The following is a 22,834-nucleotide window of genomic DNA, read 5'->3' as shown; positions in this document are numbered from 1 at the left end:
ATAATCTTCCTGTACTTTATCACCCTATACACTCAGTGTTCAATAAAAGATTGGCTTATCAGTTTATATTTTTGCAGTTTCTGCCGCTGATAGTTGAAAAACCTCACCATTCTTTCAGAATGAAAGAGTGATCTCAGGCTAAAAGAGATCTCAAGCCTACTCTGATTTGTACTTAGTTCTAAGGTCCTGGGACCTTAAGGGTAGGTAAGAAATTGAATTAATGATGATGAGGCAATAATTATGCCAACCAAATTAGCCATCTAACCTTATTGCCTTCCACCCTACAGAACATTAGTCTGTCAAATATTTTGTCTACAGAGTCTCCATTGTTTTATTCATTTGAAAATTGCATTTTTATCTTGCCCTCTACTCACTTCTTAACTCCTGCAGGTTCTCGTTTGATACATTTTTATATGAAGGAATGACTTAGAAGAATAAACTACTGTACACCAATTTATGTTTTGTATAGAAAAAAAATACAGTACTCTTCTGTTTTCTATTGAGCCACTGCAATATCAAGGCTTCCTGGCTCTGCTTCTGAAATAATAACAACTTCTCTAAAACTTGCTCTTTTGTTTCTTCTTTTTAATTTCTTGGAGGTTCTCTGGTTCACGTTTACAACATGACAACCTTTCTGTTATTTCTTTCCTATTTCCTATCTCTTAATACCATCGGTGATCTGCTTATCAGACTTGCTGTGCTTTTCCGCCAGCCTGACTTAAAATATAGTATGACCTGATTACCTCATTCACTTGCCTGCCTTGGGAAGTTCTCTTTGATCTTGGGTCTGACTTCATGTTCTTGATGTGCAGCTTTCAAACATTTGAAAGGTGTTCGTAGACTCTGCACATATTCCGTCAGTCCAAATAACTACATCTTGCACTTCTAGTGATTGAAATAAAAATTGAAGCAGCTGCTGTGATTCATTTGATGAAAAACAAACCTGCATTTACACTTAGATTGAAATAAATAGAATCTATGGACAAAAAGAGACACTTGTGGTTCCTTTGAAGACTAAAAAAATTATTATAGCTTCCATGTGCTCGTGTCCTGAGTTATTGCTGTATATACACACGTGCTAGAGTGGCAAAATTGTAAACAAGTTTACAAGCTTAGCCCCTGGCAATTTTGCTATATCTAAAGCAAGTATATACTGACCCTGAGGTCAGTAAAAGAATCCTCCATTGGTAATTGGACTAAATCTAAATCTGCATTTTCGGAGAAACATCACCACATTTCTTCATAATGTTTTCTCCAAATTGGCACTTTGGTCCCCTGACTCTGAATTCTAATTGGCCAAATGTCCCTTGTGACCTCCCTGCCTCTTTGTGGCAGGAAACCTACAATGATATCCCTCATATCCACTCCATACATGCATTAACTAGCAATTAATGTTCCTTTCTCTCCAGCACTATTATTAATCTACCTCTGAACTAGAGCTAAAACTCTTCAGGAAATGTCTTTCCTATTACTAAGTAGTTCAGATTCCCAAATAGTTTAGCCTTACAGATTTAACACTCACTTGGCCACTCTACATCTCTCTTCAAGCCTTCTCCAACCCCTGGATGCCTGCAGGAGCAAAACGTCTTCATTCTGGCTCAATCCCTTTATGTCTGCCGCCTCTACTACAGTATCTTCTTGTCTCTCAGCCATGATTGTTATTTTCTTTGAATTAGTCTGGACTCTTGTAAGCAGAAGCCACTGTTATACTTTATTCTTCTTGTAATGTTGAACTAGAGTTAAAGGATTGTGAAGGTTTCATTCCACTTCTAAACTTCTTCACAGTCCTCTCCTGGTTCCTTACTTTTGCAATGCCTAACTGCCCACCAACATCTTCCAGGGTTCCAGGTCTCTGAAACTGTTTCATTCCCTTTTTCTCTCTTGAAGTTTCAAGCCTTCATGTTTCTGACTTCACAACCATCTGACTAATTGATCTATTGTTAAACATGACCTATATACAGTTGTTTTTACTAACCCACCCCGCTTTTACCCAAACAGGAGGAAAGGAAAATCTGGGTTAATTTTCTATTTTCCCTTAATTTGCAGATGCCTAGAATGAAACTTTGACCCTCCCTGTGCAAAATGTTGTAAGCAAACCATCACCTCTTAGATTTCTTACTCTTCTGTGAACAACTTCCTCTGAACTTTGGACTCTCCTAAGCAGGAGGTGCCCTTGAAGCAAAAAAGCAACCATTGAAACCAAGTAAAAACCCAGAACAAAATGTCTGAAAGCCCTGTTTCTTCACAAAAAGTGAACAGAGCATTCTGTCAGGCTTTGTCAGAAGTGCTGCAGCTTGACAAAGTAGCAATGAGTGCCAGCTCCATGGTTGATACCTGACCAACTGGCTCGACTGTTACTGGCTTTAGGTTGTAGCAACACAATTCTCATATTATTTTCTTTACACAACTTAGTATTCATGTAAGGTATTTCCCTAATGACCATTCATCGTGGCCGTGGACACCGTCATACTGCTGCCTATATTGTTGATCAGTGTTTCTGCCTTTAATTTTATTTTTAAAGATTCAATCATAATTGACCTCTCACCTAGCACATGCCCTGTGTGACACATTGATTTATTAAATTTCTTTATATCTAGGCAGCTGCACTTGGAAAGGGCATCTGGGTGTAATCGGAGGGCCCTGCATTGTTCTGCAACTTGCTCATAATTGGTGCTCAATCCAAGGCTTTGTCACAAGTTATTTTAAGCCACCTGATAGCAGTAGCATTGCTCACGTACTCTTTCTCCTGTGCCCCTTCACACACACACACTACTCCCCTCACCCTTTCCTAGCCAAAGCTTGTAACTACTTGGAAGTATTTAAAGACTTCCAGATCCTAGCTTAAGCTATTCAAAAAGACATAGAAGACAAGGGGATACAACTCATCCTGGTAAGTCATGATGATAAAGTGTCAAAAGGCTCCAATTAGGTTTAATGAGGAGCACATTGAACATTTTCCTTTTCATTAAGAGAATGTTTTTCCTATATCTCATTTGATTTACAAGCCAAGGTAGTGCTCTGTATTTTAAGTTTGTGGGGGCATGATGCTTTATGTGAAGATTCCCAACATGTTGATTATTAACATCTTTTTTTGGCTACTTCCAAATGTGTTGTGGTTCTCTGAATTTTTCTTCCAATAAATGAAAATCTATTTAGGTACAGCACAACTAAAAATGTAATGCTGGCAAAAATTATGTTAAGAAGTGGCGGTTAGCATCTTGATATCCAAAAATTCTGAATGATAGATTTTTAAAATACCCTTAGAAAGATGAACATTATGTGCTGTGCAGTGTCAAACCTCCGATACTGAATGAAACGTTTCCTGCTCCTGATACTAGCACTAGTAGTAATTTCATTATTAGATGGTGTTGTTTTAAACTGGAATCAGGCCTTAAGTTTCCTGATAGAGAACTGTGGGTGCACTAGGCAACTAATTATCTTAGCCATCTTATGTCACAAGAAATAGTAACTCAGTTGTTTTGCTCTAGCCAAAATCGTTTAAGAGTTATATTTCTGTGTTTTTCTTCATAAAGAAATAAAGAAAATAGAAGTTTATTGAAGTCTATTTGTTCTTTAAAAGACTCTATGACAGTAGTGTTCCTAAGTCAATATTTCCTTAAACTTGAAATCTTCAGTATTCAGTATCATCAAATGCATTCAACATTTATGTGAGAGAACAGGTTTAGTGTAATGCTCTTAGAAATGGCAATATTGATAGTCCACAGCAGTTCTTCTATAGGTTTCCCAGTATTATGTTTTCTTTATAACTCATATCAGCTCAGATTATTTTGGGGTGGTTTTTTCTGCTTTAAGGTGAGAAAGAATCAAAGCAACTCCTTTTTGTAATATATCAACACAAAATCTGCTCCATATTCTTTTTGACATTTAGAGGGTAATTTTTATGAAGGATAGAACTTGATAAATCTTTCACTATTCAAAATCCTTTGACTCAGTTAAGAATACCTCAGTTGTGGTTTTGTCTAGCACCACTGAGAGAAACTCAGCACAACTTTTATTTTGGGGGTGAGGTTGCTATAGTAAGAAAACAACTCTCCTGGCAAGGACTGGGTCAAGAACAACTTGACAAATGTTGATGTGGTGTTCTAATGTCAAGTTAGCATTTGATCATCCAAGAAAATATGACTCAGAGACATCAAGAAAGCGCCATGAGCAAAGCAGATACCCACCTACTAGATTCTGTGGTACATCTGAAACATGAGTCAATGAAGAGGACATTGTGCTTACTTTTTTGCCACCAGCCAAGCAGCTGTGATTGTATCACCTCTCCATGCTCACAGAATATAGCCAAAATATTCATTTCCCCTTTTATCTCTGAGCTTAATGACAATGCCAGTCACCTAAGATGAAGGCCGTATCTAGACCACGGGTAGTCAACCTTTTTATACCTACAACCCACTAATGCATCTTTCTTGATGGTAAAATTTCCTTACCATCCACCGGTGCTCAATGGAAGGAGGATTCAGCTTGTGCAGTAGAACCCCCTACCACCCACCTAAAATCCTGAAACGCCCCCTAGTGGGCAGAAGGGACCAGGTTGACAACCCCTGGTCTAGACCCCTTTTCTTTCTTCCAGCCATTACCAAACCTAAGAGGTGATTGGTACTGTAAAAGCATGCAGCATGATGTGTGGTTCTGGATTAATTTCATTTTGACCTCTTAAATACAAAGGTTAGCATAACTAAACACATTGCCAGGCCCAGATTTCAAGGAGCCCCTCTATACAAGATACTTTCACCAAACTACTGAGCAAAGTTCCTCTGCAGAGAACTTTAACAGAGACACCTGCTAGATTGCTTTTGCTATGTGAAATTTGCGCCTGGGCCCTACAACCAAGGTGAGGCAAATGATCTTTTTCTTAGGCCTTGGTTGCACCATACAATTAAAGCAGCATCACATCAGCTTGAACATCCAGATATTTGGCTTCTCTCAAAGAATCCTGGGAACTACAGTTAGTAAGAGCTGAGAGTTATTAGGAGGCCTGTATTTCCTTCACAGAGCTACAATTTCCAGAGTTCTCGGGAAACAGGGATTGATCGTTAAGCCACACTGAGAATTGCAGCTCTGTGAGGGGAATCGAGGTCTCCAATCGACTCTCAGCACACTTAACAAACTGCAGCTCTCATAGTTCTTTGCAGGAAGTCATGACTGTTTAAAGAGGTATCATACTGCTTTAAATGTATGCTGCAGATAGGGCCTCAAAGACATTCACCAACCGTTTCAGGAGAAGGTGAAACAACAAGTGTGGGAGGCAGCATGCCTTTGAATACCAGCTCCTGGGCATCACAAGTGGGGAGAGTGCAGATATGCTCATGCCCTGCTTGTGGGCTTCTTAGGTTCTGAATGCCTAAAGGCCTTCTTAGGTTCTGAATGTGCTGGTGCTGCGAAACAACACTTCAGAGTTGGAGATTTGGCCTGCGTTGTAGCAATAGCCCAGGTGATCAGCATCGGCCAATAGATAAGCATGCATGCTATGTAACTCTTTGGAGCAGATCAGCTACTTATTTTGAGCTTGTTAGCACTGATAATTAGATAACTCTAATTAAGAATGTCAAACATCTGTTAAAGGTCCTGCCACAGCTTGAGTACAGTGATGTAGAGACCTCTCATGACTGCAACATGTTGAAGAATCTGGTAATAACAGCAGTAATGGAACAGTAGAAATCATGGGCGTAGCCATGATTTTTGTTAGGGGGAAGCAGGCTTTTGTTATGGGGGGGGGTCAGAACCTCAGATTTGTATTGATTTGGGGGAGCAGGTGCCCCCACCCCCTTTGCTATACCCATGGTAGAGATAGTGGCTGTTGAACCTACTCAAAAGAAGACAATTAGGAGTGATCAAGCTATCCAAAGACATGTTTATGTCTAGTGCATTTATATAAGTACGCATTTTAGAAAGCATGTGTAAGTCTGTGGTAAGCTTTCTAATGTTAGAAGTGTCACTCAAATCTATTATTGTTCATTTTAATCTAAAAAAAAAAAAGAGGGAAAGGGGAAATGTAGTATAGTTGCTGTTTATTTATGAATAACTATTCATGAATACTCCTGCAGGACTAGTTTCCAGGAGAGAAACTGGAACTTTTCTGTAAGAGATAGAAGAAGAAAAAGGAAGCCAGGAAGTAGAGAGCTACCCAGGGGGTTAAGAAGGAGCTGACAATTTCAGTACTATTACAACAGGCTACCCTGTGGCTCCTCTCCCTTCACCATCAGCCATGCTGGCTGGAGCTGATGGGAGGTGGAGCCAAATAAAATTTTGAGGGCCACAGGTTAGCTACTCCTGTGGCACAGGAATAAGAGGTTAAAATAGGGTTGCCATATTTCAAAAAGTGAAAATCTGGGCACAAAAGTTGTTGAGCATTTGGGGGGGGGGGCAAAGTTGTTGGTCTTTTTTTGAAAAAATTCTCCCCCACCCATGAAGTTTTTGCCTTTTTTTGGGGGGGGGGACTTGCCAAAAAAATTCAGCACTGCCAATATGGGCTGCCATTCCTCCTGGATACTCTTTTTGATAGATGAATCCCAGCTGTGTCCGGGAAATTCCGGATGTATGGCAACTCACTATTGAAAGAGATTTCATTATCTTACTCTTTTCTCTGCTTACCTGCTCAGAGAGGACAACTGAACAGGCAGTGAGACTGGCCCTGGGCTCCAGGGTTATGCAAAGGAGAGGACAACTCTTCTCTGTTTATTTTCTCCACACCATGCATAATCCAATAAACCTCTGTAATGTGTCTTTCCTCCCCATTTTTTCCCCTAAACTATAAACCCCTAAATGTTTTAACCTCTCCTCATAGGGCATTTGCTCAAGCTACTTGATTATTTGGGCTTTTCCTTTTCTACTTCTTTTCCAATCCTACAATATCCTTTTTGAGCCGATACACTTTCAAATGCTCTGCGCAGACATGTGCATTGCTGTGCTGTAAAATCCAGCATGTGGGAATTCATTCTGCAGTCTGCCTTCATAACCAACCGTATCATATCAGAGACACGATGCCTGCGGGAAAGAATTCCTTTTAACTTCCGTCGCTGAGCAACACCACATAGCAAGCTGTGATAAAATAGCATCTGCTCAGGGGGGAATAAGTGAGAAGACTGAGCTAAAGAAAGGAAAGGAGCTCAGCTAGAAACATAAGGTGGCAGAGAATATAGCTGCCTACTGGATAGGGTAGGCAAAAGAGGATACTGATGGGTGGTTTTGATGTATAACTGAAAATTTAGGAGGAAAAAATGGAATAGAAATGTGATTCATCACACCATGGTGGGAAAGACTCTGACCAGCTGAGCTGTGTGGCTGCTCACTCTGCTGTCCAAGTGCTGTTGATGGGCAGATTCAAGGTCCCTTCACTCTCTTATTTTTAACCTTTAAACCAGATTTGGACTGGACAGACTTCAGTCAGAGGGCTTTCTTCCAATGACTCCTCAAACAGAAGTATGTCCTCTTTAAAATATGACGCACAGCCACCCTAGGGTCCAAATGTAGCTCTCCAGACCTCTTTGTCAGGCCCAGGCCACACCAATTACTGGTTTTGCTTCCCACCCCAAGTGTTTTTGCCTGGCTGGACTTTGTCCTCAACCTCTGATAATGCCTCTTGCTTGCCTGGATGGAGGATAGAAAAGATAAAAATTGTATTTGTTATTACACTCACTTTTGCCTCTGACCCCACCCACCACTGCCAGGTGGTCCAGAAGAGAACTCAGCCCCCAGGCTGAAAGTTTTCCCACCCCTGTTTTAAATCGATAGAGTTATCCTATACCATTACAATGGCATATTTCTCCTAGCAGTTTACTAGGGACTGGACTGCCAGGTATACCCTTATTCCTGATGAACAAACATGGTCAGGAGTACCCCCAATGTATCATTGCAAGAGTCAGTTCAAATGTTTTAGGAATACAACTCTATCTCCTCTCACTCCTCCTGGGCTGAGTACGTGTAGTTAGGCAACATTTCCTTTTCAAAGGCAGAATCCTTCATGTCCCCTTAATAGGCACAGCATATTCCCACTATAATGTGGCAAAGCCATTACTTTATTCTCAATGTGGAGATGAATCCAAAAAGTTCAGCAGCGCCTTAATCTCTGAGGCAATTGCATGCAAGTGGAGTAAAAGAGAAATACTTGGAACGAACAAACTGCAGTTTGAGAAGGCAGGTGTGAACACATCACAGGCTTTGATGAAACGGTAATTGGAGCAGCAAGAGATGTCAGCTGTGTATCCGGTTCAGAACTGGAGGGGATTTCTGTACCATTAATAGCTGCACAGAAGGCAACATTTCTTGGAGTGCATCTTTTTTTAAAAAGGCAGAGCTGAAAGTTAAATCCAGCTTAAAATGTCTGTGCAAAATTGGCAGGAAAATTTGGGGAGCTTTGCAAATTAAGCCCCTATCCTATATGGTCACTGAGATTGTTGGCAGTGGGGTATTATTGTTGTTAGATTTTCCTCAAGGGCCGACATTGTTGCCAAAATCCAGCATCACCTGGCCTCTGCGAGTGCAGCTTTCTCCAGATTGAAGTGCTGTGTGTTTGAGGACTGGGACATTTGCAGGGAAAGCAAAATGCTTGTTTACAAAGCTATTGTACGACCAACCTTATTGTATGCTTGTGAAACGTGGGCCATTTATAAATGCCTACTCCAACTCCTTGAAAGATTCCATCAACAGTATCTTCGAAAGTTGGGAATACACATCACTTGGGAATACAGGCAAACTAATGCCAGTGTACTGGAAAGATCACCAGGGTTGAAGCAATGATTCTTCAACATCAGCTTCATTGGACCGGTCATGTTGTACAGATGCCTGATTATTGTCTTCCAAAGCAACTACTCTATTCCGAAGTTAGAAATGGAAAGCATAATGCTGGTGGTCAACAAAAGAGGCTTAAAGACTCTCTCAAGGCAAATCTAAACAAATGTAGTATAAACACCAACAATTGGGGAACACAGGCCTATGAGCGCTCCAATTGGAGAACAGTCTTTACCAAAGGTGTCATGGGCTTTGAAGATGCTCAAACTCAGGACAAAAGGGAGAAACGTGTTAAGAGGGAGACATGCTTGGCAAACCCTCACCATGATCAACTGCCACCCAGAATCCTATGTCCCCACTGTGGAAGGACATGTGGATCCAGAATTGGCCTCCACAGTCACTTACAGCCTCATTGTTAAAACCATGTTTATGGAAAACAATCTTATTTGGCTACAAATGATCGCCAAAGAAGAAGAAGATTGTTGTTGTTAGATTTTCCCACAGAAAGGTAAAATTCAGATTGGGGGGTGGGGGATATAGTCTGGCCTTTTGATGCCAGAAGGAGATTTGATGCAAGAGGAACACTGAATAAACACCCATCTGGAAGTCCCCAAAGTCTCAGGAAGGCGTATCAGTATCACAGTAGCGGTAGCAACCTCTGCTTGCCTTTCTTTTCTGCCGCTGCCACTAGAGGTGGTGGAGCTCCTCTGAGTGGTCACCCTCTAGGAGCCCACCATTGCTTCCCCCAGAATGCTCTAGAATAATGCCACATCATGACGTAGCTTCCTTCTAGGGGGCATTCTGAAGGGCTGCCGGAACGCTGACCACTACTGAAGAGAGAGGTATGAGAGAGCAAACTAGGCTACTAATATGTTCTCAGTCTGACTCATTTGTATTTTGGTTTAAAGGTGTCATTGCAAACCAGTTGAAAGTTTCAAGGATGCCAAACTGGGGAGGTGGAGCCAAATGTGGTGCGTGTGACAAGACGGTCTACCATGCTGAAGAAATCCAGTGTAATGGCCGTAGTTTTCATAAGACATGCTTCCATTGCAGTAAGTGGATCTCTGCTATTTTATTTCACCAGCGAATCCACAATGTACTACAGTAAGGTTACCAGATTTTTTCCAATGAATCCGGGAACACTTTTCAACTTCAGTAGGAATGATAGGATTTTGTGTGGGGACTGTCCCTGGGAAATGGGGACATCTGGTAACTTATACTACAGTTGATTGTGGCACTAATCCTACTCGTCTAAACTGAAAGGAATATGTGGGGAAATGGAGGTTTATGGTGGAATAGTTATTATCTGAGGGGTAGAGGAGGTTGTCAACCTGGGAAGGTAGCCCATCTAGGAGAAGGAAAACTCTAATCCTAACCCTCTGCTGCACAAATTCAGGGTGGAGCCCCAAAGATGGTTGGATGACACCTTGCCAGGGACGCGGACTTATAAAAAATATTGGGGGGGCCCGGGAAAGCTCGTGAAATGTAAATGAGCTCATGAATATGCAAATAAGCTCATGAATATGCAAATAAAGTGGCGCCGCCCCCTCGCGAGCGAATAGGGGAGAGCGTGCTGCTGCCTATTAATCAGCTCCGGAACAGCTGATATGCGGGAAACCTGGGGCTAGAGGCAGAAGCCCCCGCCCCCGGGGATTCCCCTGTTCTTGCCTAGGGCGCGCGGCTGGCTGGCTGGCTGGCTGGGGAGAGAGCAGGTGGGGAGGAGGCGGGGGACGGCGGCAAGGGCGCCCGAGATTATTGGGGGGGCTGAGCCCCCCCAAAAAAAATTTTGAGGGGGCTCAAGCCCCCTCAAGCCCCATGGAGTCGGCGCCTATGCACCTTGCATGCTTCCTTCCAGCAACACCTGCAGCCAAGCTGTGCCCAACATATTGCTCTGTTTCCTTGGGACCACATCAGCTAGGTCGAGATTGGGGTCTTGTTGCCTGGGCAGCCCAGAACCTCCATACACACTGCCTAGGCTTGTGCCCTGGGGAGGTCACGCTGGTGCTGCTAACACAGTGGTTTGACTGGAGGCACACACCACTGTCTCTCGGGACAGACGAATGCCGACAAGTTATGATCTTCAGTGAAGAATAGGGAAGAAATTACACTCAGTTTAACTCAACAACAACACCTTTATTATTTATATGGGTGGTGCTGTGGGTTAAACCACAGAGCCTAGAACTTGCTGATCAGAAGGTCGGCGGTTTGAATCTCTGCAACGGGGTGAGCTCCCGTTGCTCGGTCCCTGCTCCTGCCAACCTAGCTGTTCAAAAGCATGTCAAGTGCAAGTAGATAAATAGGTACCGCTCCAGCAGGAAGGTAAACAGCGTTTCCGTGCGCTGTTCTGGTTCGCCAGAAGCGGCTTAGTCATGCTGGCCACATGACCCGGAAGCTGTACACCGGCTCCCTCGGCCAATAAAGCAAGATGAGCGCTGCAACCCCAGAGTCAGTCACGACTGGACCTAATGGTCAGGGGTTCCTTTACCCTTTACCTTTTACATCTGACAGGGCTGCTCCAGCTACTCTGGCTGACTCCCAACAAAATATTAAAAAACAATAAAAGCAGATGTTTCAAATCAAACAATCATCAGATAAAGTTAAGGGGGAGAGGACAAGGTTAAAAAAAGGAATTGCTTAGCAAGGCATGGACAGAGAAGGATTGATGGCTGGCAGACAGCAGCTTGTTTTCCTTACTGATTGTCCCTGATTGGTAAGACATTCTCCTCTAATGTTCAACCCTCATTTACTTTCCCGTAATTTAAACTGAGATCCATTGAAGATAGGATAAAGAGTGATGGTTTTAAAGTACAGGAAAGCTGAGTTGTGGTTAAACTTTAGAAAGGACTTCCTGCCTCTACAACCCTGATCAGTAATTATTTTTCTTGCTGGCTCTCTGAATGACAGACTGACAGTGAATGGTGCAGGGCAGGTCTACCCACACTTTAAGTGGGCTATTCACAATTCAGTTTCTCTGTACATAGTTTCTGCCTCTGATAGGGAGGCAGGCAGCACTCTGCCTCAGCAGGTGATGGCATTTCTCTTCCTGAAAGTATAAAAAAGGGGGGAAAGCCCAAAGATGTCCTCTATCAACAGTAAACCACATAAACTGATATCAAAATCCTGTTTTATTGGAATGAACAGAAGCATTTGTGAAGCACATGCTACTATCATTAAAGACATTCTATCAGGTTGAAGATGTCAATACACCTTTTATGTTACTGGATACAAATTTTATGTTATAAAGTGCACCAATTCTGTCCATCTTGAGCTTCATGCCCTGTTGGCATAGCCAGCAGGTGACTATTGCCAGAAATTGCAGATACCCTTTGTTTGAAGACTTTGATGTAAATCTAGGTTTATTGCTGTCAGTTGTGGGCTGCAGTCCCATACATTCTTACTTGGAAATTAGTTCCATTGAAGTGAGCAGGATTTATTTCTGAGTGAACATGCCTTTACTTGCATTGTGAATGTGTAATATCTTCTAGCTGTGCTGCTGTTGATATGGTTTAGATTATACATTCTTTTGCATTGCTTTTTGAAACTTTGTTAGTTTTATATGCAGAGGAACCTCGGTTTTTGAGCGTCTCGGAAGCCGAACAATTCGGAATCCGAATGCCAAAAACCCGGAAGTAATTGCTTCCGTTATTGAACACGCCTTGGAAGTCAAATGGCTTCCGTGGCATGTTTTTCCATTTTCCCCATTGAACTTGCCCATTGCTTTTCGATTTTCTTAGTCTTCTGGAATGGATTACATTTGAAAACCAAGATCCCACTGTATATGTATATAGTATATGATCTTATGCTCATGCTGTACAATATGCTGGCTACATTATTCAAATACGGGGGCATAATTAATAAATTAATATATTGATTATGATAGCAATAATAATAACTTAAAGCAAAGTAACAAGAATCTCGATTCCCCGGGTAAAACACTAAAACCACACCAGTCCATAAAAGTAACAAAATCAGCTACAGCAAAGATTCAGTCAGAGATTAAATTAAAAAATCATCAAAAACTAGAGAGGTAAAAGCAGCTCATAATGTGCCATCAAATGTACAATATCACCATCCTCTTCCTATTTCTATAGTATAATGCAGGCAGAAAAGTCCCCTTCCTCCATTTTTTAAAAAAATTAAATGCCCACTTATTATCTGCAGCCCTGTGACTGACTTGAAAGATACACTTTCATGTGTGGCTTGCTATTTACTTACTTCCCAGCTGACTTTTACTTAAAGCACATCTGTGGTGGACATGTGGCATGATCACAATTTGTAAGCCTAAAACTAATTCATGGCGGCTGTGCTGCCTCTGCCAGCAGATTGACGAATATCTCGGAGCTGTTTCAACAATAGCACTTCAAGGGCTTTGACTCCATCTGTTGCAGCAAACAGATACTCTGTCCCAGAGGGGCCAGAAATAGAAGCACTTTATCTGCATCACTCCCCTTACACACACAGACACACAAAATCATTTTTTCACAGAGAAGAATGCAGAAAAGGGACAGATCAGCTTCACATAGTGCCAGAAATGTCTTGCTTTCCTGGTCTTAATTTTAGGACAACAATATAATCCCCAGAGCTGAGGGTGATGAAATAATCGTTGAGACGGCTAGAACGCTGGTGGCAGAAAACTCACTCTGAATTGGACCGGACACAGGTTAGAGCTCAATGTTGAGCCTACCAAGTGGCAATGGCAACAGCGAAGAAGACCTTCTTCATTGCCTCTATTGCATCTGCAGAAAACAGCAGCAGGAGACTCTTTCAGGTGGTTTGCAATCTATCGGAACCACCTTCATCACCCGGGCCTAGTAGGGACTCCAAGATCTCCTGCAATGCTTTTGCAAAGTTTTTTTTGCACATAAAGTGGCTCAGATTCGGAAAGAGGTAGACTTCACCGTGGGAGCAGGGCCAGGGCGAGAGAGTGCTAGAGTCCTGTTACATGGGATCAATTCCAATCTGTTACCTCCGAGGATGTGGACAGGCTGCTTGGACGAGTGAAATCGACCACCTGTCTCCTTGATCCTTGCCCATCCTGGCTAATAAAAGCGAGCCGGGAAGGGCTGGGTGATGGGCTCTGCGGGGTGGTGAATGCTTCCCTCTGCGAGGGAAAGAAGCAGTCATTAAACAGTTTCTTAAAAAAACATCTTTAGACCCAGCCAATATGGCCAACTATTGATTCAGTCTCAAATCTACCATTCTTGGGCAAGGTGGTTGAGCGGGTGGTTGCTGAACAACTCCAAGCACACCTGGAGGATGTGGACCATTTGGATCCCTTCCAATTGGGATTCAGGCCTCACCATGGGACTGAAACTGCCTTGGTCGCACTGGTTGATGATCTCTGACGAGCTAGGGACAAAGGTGAGAGTTGTTTCCTAGTGCTGCTGGATCTCTCAGCGGCCTTTGATACAATCGACCATAACATCCTTCTGGACCGTCTAGAGCAGGGGTCTGCAACCTTTAAGACAAAAAGAGCCACTTGGACCCGTTTCCATAGGAAAAAAAACACCTGGGAGCCGCAAAACCATTGTGACATTTAAAGCATGTGCGCCGCTGTCCTCTGATCTGACAGCGGGCGGGAAGGTGACGTTGGGACGGTGCGTGACTAACGCACGCACCGCCCCCATGCAACATCACAGCCAGTACAGCGCCCGCCACAGTGGGGAGTGTCGGGGTGCACAATGCGCCTCCTCCCCTCGCTAGTATCCGCCCCGGAGCCGCAGCAAAGGTGTAAAAGAGCCACGTGCGGCTCCGGAGCCGCAGGTTGCAGACCCCTGGTCTAGAGGGGCTGGGAGCTGGGGGCACTGTTATACAGTGGTTCCGCTCCTTTCTTCTGGGCTGTGTCCAGAAAGTGGTGTTGGGGGATGAGTGTTCAGACTCCTGGGCTCTCACTTGTGGGGTGCCTCAGGGTTCTGTCCTCTCCCCCATGCTTTTTAATATCTATATGAAGCTGCTGGGAGAGATCATCAGGGGGTTTGGGCTGGGTGTTCATCAGTATGAAGATGACACCCAGCTCTACCTCTCTTTTAAATCAGAACCAGTGAAGGTGGTGAATGTCCTGTGTGAGTGCCTGGAGGCGGTTGGAGGATGGATGGTGGCGAACAGATTGAGGCTGAATCCTGACAAAAGTACTGTTTTGGGGGGACAGGGTGGGTGGGACTCCCTGGTCCTGAATGGGGTAACTGTGCCCCTGAAGGACCAGGTACGCAGCCTGGGAGTCATTCTGGACTCACAGTTGTCCATGGAGACGCAGGTTAATTCTGTGTCCAGGGCAGCTGTCTACCAGCTCCATCTGGTACGCAGGCTGAGACCCTACCTGTCCGTGGACTGTCTTGCCAGAGTGGTGCATGCTCTAGTTATCTCCCACTTGGACTACTGCAATGCGCTCTACGTGGGGCTACCTTTGAAAGTGACCCGGAAACTGCAATTAATCCAGAATGAAGCAGCTAGACTGGTGACTGGGAGTGGCCACCGGGACCACATAACACCAGTCCTGAAAGATCTGCATTGGCTCCCAGTACGTTTCCGAGCACAATTCAAAGTGTTGGTGCTGACCTTTAAAGCCCTAAATGGCCTCAGTCCTGTATATCTGAAGGAGCGTCTCCACCCTCATCATTCAGCCCGGACACTGAGATCCAGCGCTGAGGGCCTTCTGGCAGTTCCCTCATTGTGAGAAGTGATGTTACAGGGAACCAGACAGAGGGCCTTCTTGGTAGTGGCGCCCGTCCTGTGGAACACCCTCCTATCAGATGTCGAGGAAATAAGCACCTATTCTATTTTTAAAAGACATCTGAAAGCAGCCCTGTTTAGGGAAGTTTTTAATAGTTAATGCTGTATTGTTTTTAACACTCGATTGGGAGCCGCCCAGAGTGGCTGGGGAAACTCAGCCAGATGGGCGGGGTATACCGGTAAATAATAAATTATTATTAATTATCATCATCATCATCATCATCATCATCATCAAAGAGTAAATCCCACTGAACTCTGCAGGAATTTTGGTTTCTCTCTTTTCCCTACTCTCCTATTTCTTCACTATTTAGGACTGGATCCAAAATCCAGTGATAGAAAATTAAATATCTCCAGTGGCATTTCTTCCATTTTATACCACTCATTATATCAGGATGTTTTATGTCTGAAGAGAATATGGCATTTTCCACAACTGAAGCAAAGTATGAATAAGAATTGGAGCAGGTTACAATTCTGGTGATGGCTTTACTAAGTTCTGTTAATATGTGTAGAGGTAATAATCACTTTTAGAATCAGAAAGCAATTACTTCCCAAAATGGTAGCTTAGATGTAATACACATTTATGAGACACAAGCAAGGCTTAATAAGACCAGACCTTAAAAAATATATGCAGCACTTATGAATATCCAAAGCACTTCACATTGATCTTCTTAGTAATCCTTACAACAGCCCTGTAAGGTAGACCAGTCCTGTTACTCCTGTTGTGGAGAGGGCGGGACTGTATGTGGTTTGCCCGAAACAACTTAAAGAGTTTGTGGCTGAGGAGAGATTTGAAACAAAGACCTTTACCATTTAGTATTTGCTCTCCTGACCAAACTGCGGGAGGCAGTGGAAGACAGGAGTGCCTGGCTTGCTCTGGTCCATGGGGTCACGAAGAGTCAGACATGACTAAACGACTAAACAACAACAACAACATTTGCTCTCCTAACTTTTCTGGGCCATTTACCTGTAATTTTACTAACATCCCAGGTGTGAATAGCATATTGTTCCACTGATTATTAAGTAGCTTTTAGTAGACCTTTAGGCTCCAGGAACCCTCTCCTATCCAACTCCCCCAAACCTATAGCAAACTGTAGGTGTATATGTTTCAGTGCATTTGTTTCCTTTCCAGTGGCCTGCCGAAAAGCTCTGGACAGTACGACAGTAGCAGCCCACGAATCTGAAATCTACTGCAAAACTTGTTATGGGAGAAAATATGGCCCGAAAGGGATTGGCTTTGGACAAGGTGCAGGCTGCCTCAGCACAGACACTGGAGAGCATCTTGGGCTGGATCTACAGCAGTGAGTGGAATCCTTGGTTTTGAAAAAAAATAATAATTATGGCCTCTGTTGCATCAAGTCACTTCATTAGTTTCCATAACAACACGCAGGGGGAGCTGTAGCGCAGACTTTTCTTCAATAGATCTAATAATTTTTATCCATTTTAATGATGTTCTGTCCCTGCAGAATATTACTTGAAAAAGATTTCCTATGCCAGTGGGCAATTACACTACAGAAAGAGCCCTTGCTTTACATATTGTCACAGTCTTTACTATTCACTGCAATTTTGACTCATTAAGTGCAGTACAATCAAAGGGATGGGTTCTCAGTACAATGATGAAATTATTTTTCTGCGTTGTACTGAGATGTTATTAATACTTGAATAGCCACAATGCAATCTATATTGTCTAAGGAAAGCGGGCAGAAAAATGACTGTGGGCATCTTATATTGGGGGGCGGGGGCTGTTTCATTTGGAGAATTCTATGTTCATAAAGAAATGGAATGAAAGGTTACAATTGCAACACAGTAAGAATAAGAAAAGGAGCATTACAAGATGTGTGGTGGCATAAATATGTTAATTCCATAAAGATTTTCATCACTTGTAGAATCAGATTATTATTATTTCCCAAAGCTGTAACCTTAAGGAAACTTATTTGAAAATTGATAGGACTTACTTCCAAGTACAGTGGTACCTCGGTTTTTTAATGTCTTGGTTGATGAACATTTTGGTTTTCAAATGCCATAAACCTGGAAGTACCGTAAATGCTTTGGTTTTCGAACATGCCTTGGAAGTCGAACATGCCACACAGCTTCTGCTGAGTGCAAGATCCTGAGGCCTAGCTGTTGGCTATTGAGTTTTCAGTTTTTAAATGTTTCAGAACTCAAACGGTCTTTGGGAATGGATTACGTTTGAAAACCGAGGTACCACTGCATGTTACATCTCATGGAGGAGAGGGTTATTGAAGGGTAAGAGGCATGGCGGCGGGACGCGGGTGGCGCTGTGGGTTAAACCACAGAGCCTAGGACTTGCCGATCGGAAGGTCAGTGGTTCGAATCCCCCGCGACAGGGTGAGCTCCTGTTGCTCGGTCCCTGCTCCTGCCAACCTAGCAGTTCGAAAGCACATCAAAGTGCAAGTAGATAAATAGGTACCGCTCTGGCGGGAAGGTAAATGGCGTTTCCGTGCGCTGCTCTGGTTCGCCAGAAGCAGCTTAGTCATGCTGGCCACATGACCCGGAAGCTGTACGCCGGCTCCCTCTGCCAATAAAGCGAGATGAGCGACGCAACCCCAGAGTCGGTCACAACTGGACCTAATGGTCAGGGGTCCCTTTACCTTTACCTTAGGCATGGTGGCTACTTTCTGCCTCCACAGAATGCCCCCTCTTTTTGTATAAAGTATTTGTATTCTTCAACCAAAAGTGATTATTGTTTTGTTACGGATGCCACGACACGTCTTCTGCTTGTAGTGCTTAATTTAGCTGCTCCAAGATAAAAAGCTTAATGTGCACTGAACATTCTTGTCATCAGCTCACCAAAGCCAGCTCGTCCTTCCACTCCTACCAACCCTTCAAAGTTTGCCAAAAAATTTGGCGATGTTGATAAATGCCCTCGTTGTGGGAAGTCAGTGTATGCTGCAGAGAAGATAATGGGAGGAGGAAAGGTAAGAAACGAGCTAAGCAGGTAAAGTGCCATTGCATTATAGCAGAGGGGCAGCTGCCAAAATTGAAATTTTAATCAAAGAGAATGGAAAGCGCATGAGAGTGCTAACTGCTTGGTGTTGCTTCTGAAAAGACACATTTAGGGTTGACTTGTAAAGGCATGTTTCTGTTCTACATTTAATTCAAACAATCAACTTCCCTGTTGGAATAGCTAAACCCATAGACCAGATTAAAAGAAAACAAAATAAGCTGCATTTAAATTCCACATAGAAATAAAATGTTTTAAGACTTCACATAAAATCATATACAACATAATTTTACTAATTTTACTGCAACAGCTTTGCTTTTATTAAGGCAACTAAAAAATATTATTTAACAAATGTAAAAACCATTCTAAGCTGAAGCCATTGAAGGTGGGAGGTACAAGATAAAAATAGACTAAAACACAGCTCTAAAAACATCAAACTCTATAGCCATCTTCACAAATTCTTTTTAAAAAACACAATTAATATTCCACAAATGACTCAGTCAAACCCCAGGGAAAAACGTATTAAACAAAAATGTCTTCAGTAGGCATGCAAACATCTTGACACGAATGCTCTTGTCTAATTTCAGCTGGTAATTGAGTTTATATCCTTAAAACTCAAGATTTCTACCATAGTTGCCTGAAATGGATTCTAAATGTATTTTCCTGAGGCTGGAGGGCTTGATTGCAGAAGACGCTAACTTCCCAGTCAAATACCGATTAGCTTCTTGTAATAGAAAGCTTAATGTTTATTCCTCTCCCCAATATTTCTGCTGCCTCACGGAAGGACACCAGTGCAATGGGGTTTTCCAGTCTCCCCGCACCTGCCACATGCCTCCTATTTGCTATGGGGCGGGGTTCTCTGAGAACCCCCAGAATGGTGAGTGGGGGGAGAAGAGGCGAGATCATTCTGTCAGGCAAGCAGAACTGCCTGTACTAACAGCATGTTTGTAAAAGCGTGATGTCAAATTCCTCCTATGTTCTGTATAGTGTTCTCCAATATCAGGAAATGGAAATTGGTACTTGGTGTGAATTTCTATTTATAGATGTAACTGGAGGACATTCTCTGGGTCAAATGATGTCTCCCTCTAATCATGATAGGCAGACCCTTCCAAGTCTTTTGCCTCCTCTTCCAGGAAGAGGAAGTGTCTTGCCCTCCAGTCCAAACTGTCAAAGGAGGAACAACTCACGTGTTGAGATTCCAGCATTGCAGGGCGTTGGACGAGATGTCTCTTGGGATCCTTACAACGCCCCAGTCCTATTATTCCTCAGCCCCCACAAAACAAAAATGCACAGGAACCATATAAAACATGGAAACTTAGAAAGTAGATCAACAATTGGATGGAACAAAACAAACACAAGCACTAAACATGATATGTATGATGCAGGCAGAAGCCCTAAAACCCAGCCCACACCAGAGGTGGTCTCAAGAGGAAGGAGAGGTGGGCAGAATGTCCTCCAACACTTATTTGAAAATAGAAATTCGCTTTCCATTTATACCAGATGGGGTTGGAGGCCATTCTTTGAGTAGAATTTAATAAAGCCGTGTCCATATAAATCCAGGAAGACTTTGTCTGACAAACAGCTAGGCTACCCTCTGGAGAACCTTCCTTCCAAAGGACAGATCATCTGAGGAAGATGAGTCAATCTTGGAATGTGTGTTGGGATTGCCAAGTGGCTGCTTGACAAATGTACAAGAGAGGAAAGCAACCCAGTAGAGCACGGAGGCAACAGTCCCTTTCAGAGAATGGGGCATCATTAATTTGGGTGTCCACCAACCCCATCTTGTAAATAAAGCTAACATCCAATAAGCAAAGCAATTCATTATATTATTGAAATCCTTTCCAAGATGGCGTTCCCACATTTTTCTTTTGCTGTGCCTAGAGCAGGGCAGGAAGCCTTCCTCAAGTGGCAAAGGCAGGGAGTAGATCAGGCGTTAGGGGGTGGTCCTGCCTCTGATGTCTTCCTCAAAAGTTTAACTTCCTGCCAGTGGTGAGATAGGCAGAGACAACCCATATCAAGGATCACATTTCCTTTCTACAGGAGAATAATAGATTCCATCGCTTCCAGTCAGTCTGGTAATAGATTTCCACCTGAGCTGTTGAAAATGTGAAATCTGGGGAGGGGTGTGTGGGTGTCTGTGCAAAGGGAGTTAATCTCTTTATTTACCAATGCATAAATCTTGGAAAGGTAAACCTGCAATGTCTTTGATTTCAATAATAATAATAATAATAATAATAATAATAATAATAATAATAATAATACATTTTTATTTATATCCCACCCTCCCCAGCCAAAGCCGGGCTCAGGGCGGCTAACAACAGGGCGGCTAATATTCTTTTGCTTTGTTTCAGCCGTGGCACAAGACATGCTTCCGATGTGCTTTCTGTGGGAAGAGTTTAGAGTCTACAAACGTCACAGATAAAGATGGAGAGATTTACTGTAAAGGCAAGTGTAGTTGTCGTGCCTCAAACCTAATTCAGACAAATTAATGTGCCTCCCTTGAAGACTTGTGGAGTTACCAAAAAAGCTTGTTTTCAGAGTGAAACTCCGCTGCCACTTGGTTTTCTTAAAGGTCCTTAAAGAAAGAGGCTGCCTCTACTGCTCACATTTTGGCTACAATAGCACTGGGTTCCTACCAGAAACTGGAAATATTATTAAACGAAAGGGGAGGGGGTCAGGATGGGAATGCTAGCTTTATGAATTCTAGGTGCAAATTTTCACAGGATCAAATTGTCTTCTCAGGGCTGGGCTAAACTAAACATGCGAGAAAACATATCGAGCTCCTCCCTCAAGTATGAGATACCCCCATGTCTTGACACCACACTATTCTGAATCTTCCCACCCCAACCTGCCAGTAATGCTGAGGCAAGGAAATGCAGGATACCCTCTTCCCCTGGCGTCTTTCCTCTCCTTCTCACCCATGTGAAACTAGGCAAAGGGCCATTGATCTGTTAGTACAGTGGGGTTTTGCCTCCACCCCAATTGGCTCTTCAGGCTCAGAACCCCCAGAACAGCACACAGGCAGAGGGGAGGGGGACCATTCCATCTGGCAAGTGAAAAACTTGCAGTTTTTGTAGTGCTATACTGAATTCCTCCCAATCTCATTTAAATTACACATACTTTGGCTTAGTTACAATATGTTATTGGTTGTTCCAAAGGCTTCTTTTGGAGAAGCTGAGTTTGAGGGACGGCATTGAAGGAAGTATGGGATATGTGTTTTGTTGAGTGCCACATGAAAACAGCTCAAACTTTATGCCTTTCTTTCTTTTCCAGTTTGCTATGCAAAGAATTTTGGTCCTAAAGGAATTGGATTTGGTGGCCTCACTCAAGTTGAACAGGCTTAGGCTTGTCCAAATAGTAATACATGAACAAGAACGTATTAAGAATACTTTTTTTTCATCTGAAGTACTCTCCTTTCTTCCACAAGTTTTGTAGAATGGTGCAGGAAAGCTTGTTGTGAGAGGTAGTGTAGGAAAACATTTACTTTCTTAACAGCTACTGTTTAATATCTTAATTTCTGGACTGTTCACAAATAATTTCAGAATTGCTACCTATTTTAAATAACAGGAGCACATAGGATACCACTATAAAGATTACTGTTTTTACATCAATGTTAAAGAAACAGAACCTGATTCCTATTTTACATTCTGTTATATAAGTGCCAAAATAGCACTTTTGAAAATGTGTTGTTGGTATGTCATGAAATAAAGATATTGGACTGTAAGCAGCCACAATAATAATGTTTTTAAAAAAGCACTGTTCCAGTTACTACCAAGTTCATTTATGAGGATTATCTCATATATATTTTTTCCAATTTGAACCTCTCAAAACCATGCCATCTCTCCTTGGGAAAAACTTGGGATGGTATTATCTCATCTCCAAACAGATAATACAAAGACAGCACTGAATGTAGAACCACTTGCATGTTGGCAGCCTGATTTGAAATAAAAATATGCCTTACAAGTGCAGGTGCTGAAAAAAAAGTATGTTATATTTACCTCTTGGATTACAACTGATCATTTCTCAAATTCTTCTGAGTGTCTAACAGAGCCTGTAATGTAATTCCACAATCCTGACTCTGAACTCTACAACCCTTCTAAAAATGGACAGCACTTGTAATTTTAGCAACAGAAGCCCAGTTTGATGCCACCGTCTTTCATCAAGAAAAAAACTTGACAGGAATAAGGGTGAAAACAGTATTAAAATCAAATCATGGTCTGATTCCTTAAGTTGTAATACACCACATTCTGCCTTCTATAATGATACATTGTGTACTAGTGCAAATAAGTCCATTACTGTATTATATAGAACTCAGCTACAAGCGAGTCTCTCACCGTAATTTCATTATTTCTACTATTACATTTATATTCTGCCTTTCCTCCAAGCTCAAGG

At 42.7% G+C, this 22,834-nt stretch overlaps 1 protein-coding gene across 1 annotated transcript; it reads left to right on the top strand.

Annotated features, from left to right (window-relative positions):
• The first annotated feature begins 2,739 nt into the window (after window positions 1–2,739).
• CSRP3 (cysteine and glycine rich protein 3) lies at window positions 2,740–22,166 on the top strand. Its single transcript, XM_082227073.1, has 6 exons — window positions 2,740–2,890; window positions 9,660–9,803; window positions 16,610–16,778; window positions 18,284–18,416; window positions 20,794–20,887; window positions 21,716–22,166. The coding sequence occupies exons 2-6, from the start codon at window positions 9,692–9,694 to the stop codon at window positions 21,784–21,786; spliced, it is 579 nt and encodes a 192-aa protein (XP_082083199.1). The 5' UTR covers window positions 2,740–2,890; window positions 9,660–9,691; the 3' UTR covers window positions 21,787–22,166.
• The last annotated feature ends 668 nt before the right edge of the window (window positions 22,167–22,834 follow it).

This window comes from Podarcis vaucheri, assembly GCF_965113315.1.
Source record: "Podarcis vaucheri genome assembly, chromosome: 1".
Classification (NCBI taxonomy): Eukaryota; Metazoa; Chordata; class Lepidosauria; order Squamata; family Lacertidae; genus Podarcis; species Podarcis vaucheri.
The sequence above is the reverse complement of the archived record's forward strand: the minus strand, read 5'-3'. Positions and strand labels throughout refer to the sequence as shown.